The sequence below is a fragment of the Bicyclus anynana genome, chromosome 4, assembly GCF_947172395.1.
Source record: "Bicyclus anynana chromosome 4, ilBicAnyn1.1, whole genome shotgun sequence".
Taxonomy (NCBI): Eukaryota; Metazoa; Arthropoda; class Insecta; order Lepidoptera; family Nymphalidae; genus Bicyclus; species Bicyclus anynana.
The window spans coordinates 5,678,138-5,692,599 of record NC_069086.1 but is presented as its reverse complement, the minus strand read 5'-3'; the positions used below and the strand labels follow the sequence as shown (position 1 = coordinate 5,692,599).

The 14,462-nt window shown below is 34.6% G+C and overlaps 1 protein-coding gene across 2 annotated transcripts in view; it reads right to left on the bottom strand.

The window, feature by feature from the left end:
• LOC112058446 (heparan-sulfate 6-O-sulfotransferase 2) overlaps positions 1–13,979 on the bottom strand; it is a 200,621-nt gene extending 186,642 nt beyond the window's left edge. For both annotated transcript variants that reach the window (XR_008252466.1, XM_052891630.1), the window contains exon 1: positions 13,311–13,979. Coding sequence is in view for 1 of the 2 variants with exons in the window: in XM_052891630.1 (XP_052747590.1) it covers positions 13,311–13,499 (189 nt within the window). In the remaining variant the exon portion in view is untranslated. The remainder of the gene's footprint in view (positions 1–13,310) is intronic.
• Between the last annotated feature and the right edge of the window lie 483 nt (positions 13,980–14,462).

Genomic DNA, 14,462 nt, shown 5'->3' with positions numbered 1-14,462 from the left:
CACATAAGTGAAAAGTTGGAGGCGCATGCCTCGAACGAGATTCGAACCTGCAACCTCCAAATCAGAGGCAGAGGTCATATCCATTGAGCTATCACGGCTATAATTGTAATATAAAATATTACATTTAACGATTGGTTACTCTGTTCATTAAACCTATGAACGCCACTTCTTTTATCAAGAGTATCAATAGTACTAGCGAAGATCACTTAGCTTGAACAAGCGATATATCAATTGTTATCACTTTTATCATTCATCACTTAAAGAAACCTTTCCAATAGAATAATTAACTGAACGACAAGTAGTTCTAAAACATAATATGTGTGTTTTCAGACATCACCCTTTCACGCCATTTTGTCTTAAAGTATGTGAATGTATAAAGAGAAAAGAAAAGCCTAAAATGCAACAAACATACTAAAAATGTATATTATAAAATCGCACTCATGGATATATTTGGTTTAACTGAATTGAATATGTTTTATTTTTTTGTTTATTTAACAATTTAGATACTGTTATTCAAACAAAATTTAAATCATCTGTAATGTTAAACTAATTTAACCAAAAGTTTTTTGAACAACTAAAATAATTTCCCAAACCCTCTATCCTCAAATAACATATCAAATAGTAGGAAGGAGGTGCGCAATTCTCGAAGCCATTTATGTTGGACCTATCACTACAATAGGCCATTACTGTCCCATCTACACGAGCGGTGTCTACGAGATCTTTAATTCTGTTCCAGAAATAGACCTTCTCTTATAAAAATAGGTACTTATATTATTACTTTTTTAAGTTAACCCTCTCAAACCTTCATTTATAGGCATTTTTACCGTCAAGCGATTTAGCGTTCCGGTACGATGTCGTGTGAAAGGGGTATGGATTTTCATCCTACCCCTAATAAGTTAGCCTGCTTCCATCTTAGATTGCACATCACTTACCATCAAGTGAGATTGTAGTCAAGGGCTAACTTGTAAAAAATTGAAAAAAAGCCACAAAGCCATCTTTATCGTCAACATCATCAGCATAATTAGGCTAACTTTACACTTATTCTAAATAAGCTCGCATTTTATTATTTTCTTCGTACAACTCGTACAATTTATATGTACTTTTGTAAAAGCGAAGGCTACTAGCATTAATACGTTTAAAATTAAAAATTAAAAAAAACCCTTTGTCTATCGTCTTGAAAAGTGTACCCCAAAAAGCATGTCTTGAATATTACCACCATATTCAAACACAAAATTTGGAATTTTAGTCGTAATCATATTATGGTTTTAAATCGCTATTCTAAGTTAGACGTCACACTACGAAACATCATCCATTTTCACATCTAACTAGCACTAAGCCCATTTGCTGAACTTTTATTTTAGTCTAACATTAATACGTATAAAATAAAAAAAAAATACAAAACCCCTTGTCTATTGTCTTGAAAAGTGTACCTCAAAGAGCATGTCTTGGATGATTTTAAACACAAAATTTGGAATTCTAGTAGTAAGTATGCTTTTAAATCGCTCTACGTTTCAAGTTAAGACGTCACATCATCCATTGTCACATTTAACTTGCTCTATGTTCCGGTTTTCACCTAAATGCCCGACATGCGGTGAGAACAATTCCCGACGCCGTTTATTTTGGTCCTATCACGACAATAGCCTATTACTGTCCCATCGACCGACGGACGAGAGCTTTATCTAAGACATCTGCACCAGAAATAGAGTCCTTCCTCGTAAATTATGGAAATAACTCTCCTAAACGGAATTGCTTTTTGTTATAATTTATTCTCTCCCTTTATTGTTGTGGGATTCTGTTGTGACATGCCAAAAATAAACAAACATTAATGAATAAAATTTACTAAATTTTACTTTTTTTATTATCTTTAAAGAGTTAAAAAAAGTATTGTCTGTCTTACTGTCCCCCATCGACGAAGGGCGAGAGCTTTATCTAAGACACCAGAAATGGAGTCCTTCCTCGTAAATTATGGAAATAACTTTAATAAACGAAATTGTTTTTTGTTACAAATTTATTCTCGCCCTTTATTGTTGTAGGATTCTGTAGTGACGTGCCAAAAATAAATAAATTTTATTTGAGAATAAGAAATATTCTTACTTGCGAGTAACATTAATTAATATAATTAATAATAACTATGGTTTTTAGAGACGGCATTGTTTGAGCTATACTAGTACATATTTTCACAATTTTTTATTGCTTTCTTAGACACATCATTGACTTATGCGTACTTATAACCTTAACGTATTAATTCAAATAATATAAAGTCCCGCAGTGGACGTCCATCGGCTGATATGATGATGATAACATAAAAAAATGTTTTTAAAATCGACAAGACGATATTGGACATCGATATTTCCTGTGTAACTCATTTTTCTGTCTCAGTCTCTTCCGTTTAAACTTTCGAGCGTGCCAAAAAATCATCATTATCAACCCATATTCGGCTTACTGCTGAGCTCGAGTCTCCTCTCAGAATGAGAGAGGAGTTAGGCCAATAGTCCACCACGCTGAATATTTACCCACATATACAAAAAAAAATAGTCTCTTTCAGCAGTCGGGTAAAAATACATTAACATCCTGCCTAATGCATATCTGTATTCAATATATTACAATCGCGTACAAGAAACAGCTTTCCCCGAGCAAGAATAATCAGCGCATCTATCATGCGGGCTTCTGTATCAGATTACCACCATTGATGCATCGACGGCCGCCTTAATGCCAATATTGTGTGGAGAAATATGACCCGGCGCCGACCGGTGACTAACAACTATGAATTCTGTGAATCGTTGAAGATAATAACTGAGTAAACACCCAAGAAACCCACTCATCAGTAATGCATGATGTCCAAAATATAAGGTGAGAAAATGGTCCAAGACTCGAAACCAGGACTAGTTACTATTTACTAGTTATTAGTAACTAGTTATTAGTTAGACTACATATGAGCGCACATATGCACAATTTTGTATTTAATTCCATTAAGGATATTAACAATTATATCTGTATAATTTTTACAGTTCCTGAACACATAACTCGACATTGTATACAATAGTTAGGTATTATTTATTTAAATAAATTTCGTTGTTTACTATGCGACTCAATTAAATTAAGACAAGTAGCCGCTTTTGTTCGCCTCAGTTTTAAGGCGCTAGTGACATACATATATAATACATATATTATAAAATCTTTGCCACTGACCATTACAGATGGAATCGAATTGCATAATCCAAGTTTACGAATTAGCGTAATTACTATAGGCTTGTGTAAGTTGCAACGGTCCAGAATTTTCCAAGTACTTATAAAACGTAATTTTATGAGATTTTCTCTGGAATACCCGATCTCCAGACGCGAGACCATTAGCTACGTGGAACGATGTTGCTAAAGAACCTTAAATATCGCTTTATGGTTGCGACGATTGAGGATCTGGACCCTTGAAACCTGTTACCTTCCAATCCACCACAGTCTATACCCCATAACTGACTACCGTAGTTTATTTATTTTATTTATTTATTTGAGAACACAGATTAACATATTGTCCGGCCATTTCTAGCGTACAACAATTTACCTACATATAACATGAAATAAAAAAAAGGAAAGTTTAAATTAAAGGCTTTCAACCTTCCTTAAATAAGGTACCTAAGTATATCTGGCTATCGCCGGATTCCTTAAATATGGTATATCACGGTCCAAAAAATAATAAGCTCACAAACTTCTCCAATTACATTGGAGTGTAATAACCGGCAACATGAAAATTATGAAATGTATATTCAACGAAACCGCGGCTCGCCCTGAATTGTCGCGTTTGTGGCGACTACATGAAAGCAAATGTGGCAAAAGTTTCCAACGGACATTATGACAAACTCTCACAGTTAGCGAACAAAGCCGCCGAACAGACGTAGCTCGGTGGCGAAATGGATATCAAAGGAGAGGAGCTGTAAACGAAAATGTTAAAAAAAATACATAGGTATTTACAAAAAACAAAAAAAAATTGCCTTCGGAACCGATGGCAGATTCGCTACAATCAGACAAATTGGAACTCTTTGAAAGCGTTTAAGTAATGCAATGCTTAAATGCCTAAAAGCAAACGAAGCTGACTTTCTGGCACACTTGGAAATAAATGCCTTGCTTTATAATCGTAAAATCCTAGGTCGTAATCGTAAAATCATATACGAGGCTTTTAAAGCGGTTTATCAATGATCTATGGATAAAATTAACCTTTAATATGTTAGCCACATTTTTCAAATCCATTGTCCCTTATAAACAATTTCAATAATATTCAAAGCAAATTACATTTTTTGACAAAGAGAGCAAATTTCTAAAATATTTCAATAAATGTGATTCAAATATAAAACTTTATACTATTTCTAAATCAAAACACAATTAAATAAACCTAGATCATAAGATAATAAAAGCACTTAATCCAGTGTAACACAATGTAACAAGATTAACAACCTCAATGTACAAAACAAATGTAACGTTTGCGTGTGTGGCGCCCATTCAGGGGACCTTTATTGAAACACTGGCGGCGACCAGAGCTTGTGTATTACACACGATTAGTTTTAACACCTCACGTGAAGGTTCAAAGTTTATTGAATTAAAAAAAAGTAGTGTGGTTTAAACTGAAGCAAAGCTTTAGCACTCCGTCGAACGTCTGTTCGCCTCAACCGATTTGAGACTTTTCGTAACTCACTCATTACCTTTCTTCCCAAGTCAGGCGTGCGTAAAGAAGTTTTTCTTCAAAATGTAAGCACTAGATTATTTTGTAAAATTAATTTAGGGCAAACGAAAAATTTAAATACAAGCTTAATTTTGTAATTTTGATAGCACCTATGTATGGGTCTAATCTTCTCATGAATCTTAAAATCAATTAGATTTGATTTGGTGACAAAGGAATAAGAATAAGAAAAAGATAAAATCAGAAAGTGTCCATAGAAACTACGAAATAAAATTTAAGGCAAATTCTCTAGAGTTTCAGGAAAATTATTCCGAAGAGAAAACACAAACTAGCCAAGAGTCTCAAAGCCTTGATTAAAGGGAAGAAGGAATTTATTGTTATATAATACATACATTTGGAATATGAAACAAGGTACCTACTGATTAAACTAGACCAGAGTTTAATACTATTTTTGAACATGAAACCTTAGTAGAGCGAAATGGAAAGCGCTAAGTAAATGCCTTTTAAAACTGTGAAATTTATTCTTAAGTAAGTAAATCCAAAACGTTCCAATAAAATAATATCAAGCTACATTTATCACCGAAAGAGATTAAATGAACGACAAAGTTATTCAAGCGGAAAGGTCAGCTCCTTACGGAGTTTATTTTTATCTAATCAATGACATTTAAAGACTTACCACCCAAGAATAGTGAGATGGTTTCTAAATTGCCGTGGTATCAATAATGTGCAGCTAATCTTTGGCCTTTAAATTAGATAGGTGTTGGTTGGAGCAATATTCTGTGGGTGGAATACAGACCAGGTGGTATCCTGCCTATTATAATGCACTGCGCAATCCGGAATTCGAGCTCACGGACGAAGCAAAGTAATCAAGTCATACGCACCAAATAGCTGAAGAACTAGTGGACATTTACAGGTAGGTGTTTGAGATATGCAAAATATCATGTGTTTCATTTATACTACCCTAACACATAATTGGAGACCTGGGTAGGGAGCAGTGAGCTAAATCAACCGATATTTGCAATAAATATCTTTGAGGCAAACTGAAATCTTTGTGTAGGTACATTTAAATTGAATATTTTAAAAATCTATCGTGAGTGGTATTCATCATTGTATTCATTTATTATTGGCATACATCACGTGAGTTATAACCGTATTTCATAATAAATTAAAATGAATATTTAAAGAGGTAAAAATAAATATCCTAGTCGGTGCTTTTTTTTTTGCAAGAATCTATCTAGAACCGACTAAATACTTTGGTTTATTTATTCAAAGGTAAGATAAAATTTCAGATGGTCTTAAGGACATTTTTTGCAATAAAAAATTAAACTTTGGAGATTTAGGGGTTGATTTAGGCTCATTTTTAGGCTGGGGTGTCCCAGTCAGTTAATCAGTCATAGAAGAGGTACACGACAAGATTTCAGCTTGCCTCAATTAACTATCCAAAAATGTCGACCAACTCTCGAACCAAAAAGATGGTACTTTAAAGCTTAAAATTGCAATTTAATTCTTTGCCTCGACTGAATATCAAGCGTGTGACCAAAAAGGGAACTTGGAAGTGGTAATTCGAGTTACCAACTCGGGTCAAGTGACTGGTTTGCGGTTGAGAGCGGGAACTCTGTGCTGAAATAGTTATTGAACTTCTTTGATTAATTACTTCAACTTGATAGAACTAAAGTGAGCGGAATAATATCGATATGAAGGAAGATAAAATACAATTTATGATCGTTTCTTTATCTGAACTACTATCCTTATTTGGTACAAATGTGATTTATCATTTTGACCAAGATAGGTAGAAGCGACGCTCTGTAAAATACAATGTTGATACGGTAATATTTGATTGCGTAGGCATTTAAGAAAAAAAAATTAAGTTTCAACATAAAGAAAAAAAAAAACATTTACTTATTTCATAAATTGTGCTACACTTATCCCTTAACAATATTGTAGTGCCTGATACTCAAACCACTTAGGCAAGTCAAAAACCAAAAGTAGTCCTAGCATCAGAACACCACTATGTCATATTTGGCACAACCTTGAAAAAGGATCCAGCTCAGCATTGTGCTGCATATACCAAAGAAAATATTCTAAAAATAATAATAATATTTTTCGATTTTTAGTTATTTTTGTGATTTTTATTTAAGTCTGCTGATTTTTTTTTAATATTTTATATTATTCTCACCAGAACGGGAACTATGCGATTGGAACCGCGGCGTCGGCTATAGATAAATAAACAAAAGAGGCATTAAAACCCTCTTAGCTTAACATTTTAAGTCAACAATGTATTAGCACCACGTCCATTCTCCTTTCAAATGTCTGTAAATAGGCATTGTTGAATAAAGTAAGTTCGTCGTTTAATTTTTCCAGTGTTGGTACAGGCGCGATGGTCTGCGCTAATGGTCAGTGCCATGTTCGAGACAATCGTATATGGAACTCGCACGGCTGGTGCCCGTATACGGATAATCCTATTCCCATTGAAAGGGGCAACAAAGCTTTTAAAATGATATTTTTTATTGATTAATCGATACGATCGATTTTCTCACTTAGGACTGATTATTTTTTGTGTATTACATTTGGTGATAATGCGTCCGAATTTTTTAACTTTGTATTAGTTTGGAATTTCTTAAAAAAGAAGCTGCTGGCTATATTTAGAAGATACAATAATGATTTAAAATTGACCGGAAAAAGGTGAGTTTATTGTTGGGTGCTTTATGTTTATAAACATGATTTTCATTTACACATGATTTTGTATTGACTTTATCAATTCTATCAATACAAAACAACAGACTAAATTTTTTTTCGTCATTGTATAGTTTTTTAATTTATATAAAGACGAGAACTAATAATTTAGATGAAATTTTGTTTTAGATTTGCTTTTTAAACACATCTAAATACTAGCTGATACCTTTAATACTTTTGGGTGTGTTTGGGTTTACGTCCAGCAGTTTTTAAGTTTTACCAACACTAACGAACAATTGTATTTAGAAGAAAGAAAAAAAAAACGACAAAACTTGGAAACCAAAATTCATTTATATCGAATAGGCTTAATTCAAGAGCACTTTTAAATCGTCAGCAGCACGTTATTATAATGGTTATAAGTAAAGAAAACTTAAAATTACTAACGAGTATCATGCACGCCGAGAACGGCTAGCACAAAACGAATAATATACAAGCGAATATTCAGAGACCGTCGGAGTTAGTAGAAAATCCCGCATGGAGAATTTAATATGATCGCAACGTAAACGATTGCATTCATATGTGAATTTTTAAATCGTCTCGTCGAGATGCACTCGCGATACATATTGAACTCTCGCATTCACTTTGAGAATGTTTGCAAAGTGTTTACACACTTGGTTAGTGTATTGATGTCGCTTACAAGTTCTTTATGCTGTTGGTGAATGGATTTAATCGTCTAGACGCGTTTATGATATTGGACTGAGAGTGAGACTAATAGACAGATACATTTCATTTTGTGTAGGTTGAATGTTCTATTCTACCATAAGTAAGTACGGTAACCAGTTATAGAGATATTTAGTAGGTTTCAAAAGTGCAGACCCTCAATCGTCCATGTATAAAGCGTATTTTTACACGCTATATAATTCTTACACGCTTCACTTGTAACTATGTATGTAAGAAAATCTTAATTTGACCCACTTCCCGGTCTTCGATTAGGATGAAATTTTGCACACGCTCTGAGTTCTGTTGACAATACATGACTAGTTAAGAAACGTCATTACAAATCCAATATGGCTGCCTCCCCAATCACTTCTAACTATGTAAGAAAAACAAATCTTGGAATCTTAATTTGACCCACTTCCCGGTCTTCGATTAGGATGAAATTTTGCACACGCTCTGAGTTCTGTTGACAGTACATGACTAGCTAAGAAACGTCATTACAAATCCAATATGGCGGCTTCCTCAATCACTTGTAACTATGTAAGATAAACAAATCTTGGACTCTTAATTTGACCCACTTCCCGGTCTTCGATTAGGATGAAATTTTGCACACGCTCTGAGTTCTGATGACATGACTAGCTAAGAAACGTCATTACAAATCCAATATGGCTGCCTCCCCAATCACTTGTAACTATGTAAGATAAACAAATCTTGGATTCTTAATTTGACCCATTTCCCGGTCTTCTATTGGGAAGAAATTTTGCACACGCTCTGAGTTCTGATGACAATACAATATGACTATCTAAGAAACGTCATTACAAATCCAATATGGTAGCTAAGATGGCGGACTGGCTGTTTGAAATCCACCCCCCTGATATGGATATCAAATGAAAGAGTTTGCTGTCAGGAATACTAAAAAAATAGTCACTTGACTTATCCTATATTCCAATATTTGTAATTTTTAGTGCGTGCTAAAAACGTATTTTTTAGTTTTTAAACTATTTAAAGTTTTTATTATTATTTTCTTTGCCATGATGTCCCCACTCATCGCGGCCACACTTTGAAAACCACACATACTTAAATACTTTAAAATCGTCTCTTCGAGATGCACTCGCAATACATATTGAATTCGCATTCACTTTGAGAATGTTTGCAAAGTGTTTACACACTTGGTTATTGTATTGATGTCGCTTACAAGTTCTTTATGCTGTTAGTGAATGGATTTAATCGTCTAGACGCGTTTATGATATGGACTGAGACTGTGTATAGTCTGGCAAGTTCGTTGATAACACTCCCATCATATGCGGGCGACAGGGGGAAAGACTTCGCGGATGTAAAATCGTGCGTGCGAAGAAGTGACGTACATCAGTCGTAGGTTTTTCATTCATCACAACATGCCCCCCGGCCCATCCTACTCCATTGGAAGTGTTACGAACGAAGTTGCCAATAGTGGAGTCAAAGAATACATAAAACATGCATGATGGAAGTTTTCAGAAACAGCTCCGATTTTGATGATGCTGAGAGGAGACTAGTGCTCAACAGTGAGCCGAATATGGGTTAAGATAACTAATGCCAAACTCGAAGTGCAATGTTTATCAACAAACAATCTATACTAATATAATAAAGCTGAAAAGTTTGTTTGTTTGTTTGATTGATTGAACGCGCTAATCTCAGGAACTACTGGTCCGATTTGAAAAATTCTTTCTGTGTTAGATTGCCCATTTATCGAGGAAGGCTATAGGCTATATACTATCCCTGTATTCCTACGGGAACGGGAACCACGCGGGTAATACCGCGCGACGTCAGCTAGTAAGTAATATAGATGATCGTCAACACTCCGTACACTATACTTAAGCCTACTATTATTATTTTCGTTATAAAATTATATTCCCCAATTTTGAATACCGTAGCAATTCTGTGCAATTATAGTATTCGTTTACATATTCGGTATTTTATCAAGTATTACAATAATTATAAAAAAAAACCTAGGCAGGGCCACAGTGTAAGAACTCAACGTATTTAAAATAAAAGAAGGTAAAAGCAATCCAACGCGTGTATATTATGAATCTCATTAAAAAATTACCGGTCAAAGCCCGCAACTGCAAATGTAGACGCGTTAAAGCGAACGCTAAGGGTGCGTTCCCACTAAAGCGAAAACTTGTGGAACTAGCGTAAAGTCCTTTTCATGAAAGAAGTCCCCCAGACGCAGCACTAATGTCTTAATGACGCGCATTGTCATTTGGTAATGGCGGTCTTATTGTAATTTGTGTAAGGCACTGTCAATTTTAGTTCAGGTTTTAGCCGCGGGACTTCTTTCATGAATAGGACTTTACTATACTACAGTTCTAATCGATGTGTACTGATCGAAATGACATGCGTTTTCTACCTTCATTTCTAATTTGTTTATCAAGTGTGAATAGGCACCTTCTAGTCAAGTGCGTTTCATCACTAACAACCCATATTCGGGTCGATTTTGAGCACGAGTCTCCTTTCAGAATAAGAGGGGTTAGGCTAATAGTCCACGGATTGGCAGACTTCTCACAATGCTCAGGTGTGCAGGTGAGGTGACATTTAATTCTTTAAAATGCACATAACTGAAAATTTGTGGATGTGCAATTTTTTCGTAGCAAGTTATTCATCGTAGTCGCGATCATCGCAGTCACAATAGATAAAATTAAGATAACGACTACTAACTAAGAATAAATGATTTTTTTTTCATATTTTTATATTTTTTTGAGTTCTTCTGCTGTTCAAGCCGACAAATCCAACAAATAAATTCTTCCTTTATAATATAAAGATCATCTTGTATTTTTATGGAATAAAGCATGAGCTTGATCACTATCTCAGTAATCATCATCATCATCATCATCATCATCATCATCATCATCATCATCATCATCATCATCATCATCATCATCATCATCATCATCATCATCATCATTATCATCATCATCATCATCATCATCTCGTAAACGCGGGCTACGATGCGATGCGCTTACTTAGAAGTCTATGCAAGATACTCAAGGCCTCCGTGGCGCTGTGGAATGCGCAGTGGATTTACTAGACGGAAGTCGTAAGTTCGATTCCCGGCTGGGCCGATTGAGCTTTTCTTAATAGGTCCAGGTCTGGCTGGAGACCGTGACTAGTTACCACCCTACCGGCAAAGACGTACCGCCAAGCGAATTAGCCCGCTCCCATCTTAGATTGCATCGTCACTTACCATCAGGTGGGATTGTAGCCAAGGGCTAACTAGAAAAAAAAAAAAAGGTCTGACAGACTCGTCGCCGCGTTAGTGGGAATGAACCATAAGCAGCTTAAAAGGGTCGCAAGGGGATTTTTTGCAGCTCGCTGGCAGGCACATACGCAAAAACAAATGAAAGAGACTTGCATGGCTGCCAGTTGCCACCCTCTTTAATTAGTGTCAACGCAACTGAGTTGCACTGCTAAATAAGCCAAACCTTTCGGGCTACAGCTAGTTTCACATCGCAGTTAAAAAGGCATTTACTCGTAAATATGACTTGTTAAATACTGTGCATGAATAAAAATTTAAATTCACTTTCAGGTTTACTTTTAATTTCTTTTGCTTGCCTAGTTCAGTTAAAATATGTACAACATTTATGTTAACTTATCAGAAATCTGATTATTTAAAGCATAGGAATAGTCACACCTACACTGGCAAAATTACTTACTAGGTAGTACCTAGTGCCTTGTATATGTCAACTATAGCTTGGCAACTTCGTTCGTAACACTCCTGATGGTTCGCGCGGGCCGGGGGGCGTTTAGCGATGAATGAAAAACCCACGACTGATGCACCTCACTTTCCCGCACGCATGATTTCACACCCGCACAGTCATTCCCCCACCGCCCACTATAGCATACATCAACTATGGTGAAAAAGCCTGCTGGACCTAGCTTGTTTGGATGTTCCAACAGTAAAGTAGTATTAGCTGATCTACACACATTGGCCAATATTCAGACCAAATGTATACCGAGTAAGGCTCAGGAAATAAAAGTAGAAAATCTGCTTAGAATTAAAGCATAACCACTTATAAAGCCCAATATGTTTTTGACTTTACTTAAATATAAGGGAGATAAGTAGGAAGGTGAAAATACTTTACACCTATTAATACACCTACCAAATATACAAAAACAATTGGGAAAGTTTATAATGTTAAGTAAGTAAGTAGATTGATTTGAATATTGTATCAGTATAAATATTTTCCATTTTTTTTGTTTTTTTTTTTTATATGGTACCTTTAAAATAATTATCTTGATTTCATAGGTGTACATTAGAGACAAAAATGTTGTAGAACACTGAACTACTTACATTAATAGTTCCAAGCACAGAATCTACTGATTAGGCGGCACTACACTACACTACACGTATAAAACACAGAATCTACTAATAAAATAATAGGCATAGGAGGCACTAAACTTCCAATTTCAAACACAGAATCTACTAATTAGGTGCACTACACTATGTGTACCAAACACAGAATCTAATATTTATTATAAGATGGCAGTACACCACAAGTACCAAACACAGAATCTAATACTGATAATTAGGTGGCACTAGAAGTATGAAACACAGAATCTACTGATAATAATAGAGACTATACCACCAGTTTTAGCAGAATTTACTGATAATAGGTCGGTAAGAAACTTATCATGCGTTCATGAGATAAAATTCCGTATAATATATGTATGTAACAAAACTGTATTTATAACATAAGCTTCAGTGTTTTTCAGTTAATAAAACTAGCATTATTATCTGTAATAAAAATAATTTAAAAAACATAATATTTAATAATATTAACATTTTAGCTACCATATTTATTTTTATTTATATAATATCAATGATTTATTTTTATTTGTATGAAATTCATAAATTAAATCATACTTATTAAAGGATTTTTATGATAAATATAATTTAGAATACATTTTGTTTTTTACAGTTTAATTGTTTCAAAAAATAAAGCATTTCAAAGAACAGCACCATTTAGTTTTAACCACTTCAACTAAAAAAAGTTTCAGTTTAGTACCCATAATAGGAATGTTTGTCTGATATTTTCAAAACTACTAAACTAATTTAGATGGGGTTTTTGCTTCAATCCAGGGAAGGTTTATATATAGGTACTTATAGGTGGTTTGTTTTTCTTGTTACAGCTAAATTTGTATTAGGGTACTAAGTACCACTAAGCTCTAGCAAAATCATCTACATTATAACTATAGAGAAATGTTTATAGTGTGTTACCTGATCAGGACAGAAATATCCAAACGCCACCATTCCAAACAGTGAAAGTAGTAAACAGAACAATATCACTTTACGAAGCTTGGACCGTGGCTCCATCTTTTTAATTTCGTATGCACCACTGGGCAGTAAAAGGGCAAAATCACTATCTACTTGCACAGATACACTTTTTTGCATTTCGGTCGGATGCATGTCTCATTTTTGTAAATATATCATAACGAATCTCACTCACAACATCGGTCTATAGCGATTTGTACGCATTATTTACGTTGAAATATAAGTCCGCCACAAACTCATGTTATTATTATCGTCTTTTGATTATCTGATAGTGATACGAGTTCGATAACATTGTTTTGCTGGTGTCGACCGAGCTGCGTCGTATCGCCGGCAACGCTAGTACTACAATGCGAGACATCGGCGAGCATTCAGCCCGTTCCTACATGAGTTGAGTGCGTCGAGTGACAGAGCACTGAAGAATAAACATAGCCTGCTTTCGACATTTTATATAACACTTCTTCACTGAACTCCCTTATTGTCGCATGCATAATGAATTCACTGATAAGTTACATTAAAGCACTGAGTTTTCCAAGCGATTTTTATCAAGGTATTCTGTAAATTACATAAAAAATACATACAGCACCAATCTTTACGTACATTTCAAGCAAGTTTGAGTGCTGTCACTGTCAATGTCAAGTGTCAAATGTCAAGTGCCACAGAAAAAATACTGTCTGCTGTCAACTCTCAGCTGCCAAAATTTTTTTTTTTAATTTCGGTTTCTAATATTTTTGATAATAAAGTCAAGTGACAGCTTATTTGGCCCAAAGGTTAAGCCTTGCTATCCAGAGGGGTAATAGCGCTAGTGTATTGGGTACCTTGCCTCTGGGTGAACAATTAGATGGTGTGTATTTATTATAATTATTTTATTTATTATAAATTTAAATTTAATATACTGTGTAATTCTTAGTTTTAATTAATATATTATAGTGTTTTGTATATTTAATGTAGAACAAGTTAATTAAATTGATACTCATAAGTGACAGCTTTGACCAATTACAAAATAATTGATCTGAGAGTTACAGCTTAGTTATAAACGAATACACTCCGCAGTTGTTTTTTGTTTAAAATTAGGTGTTTTAAAAATGTGAGATATTTCTG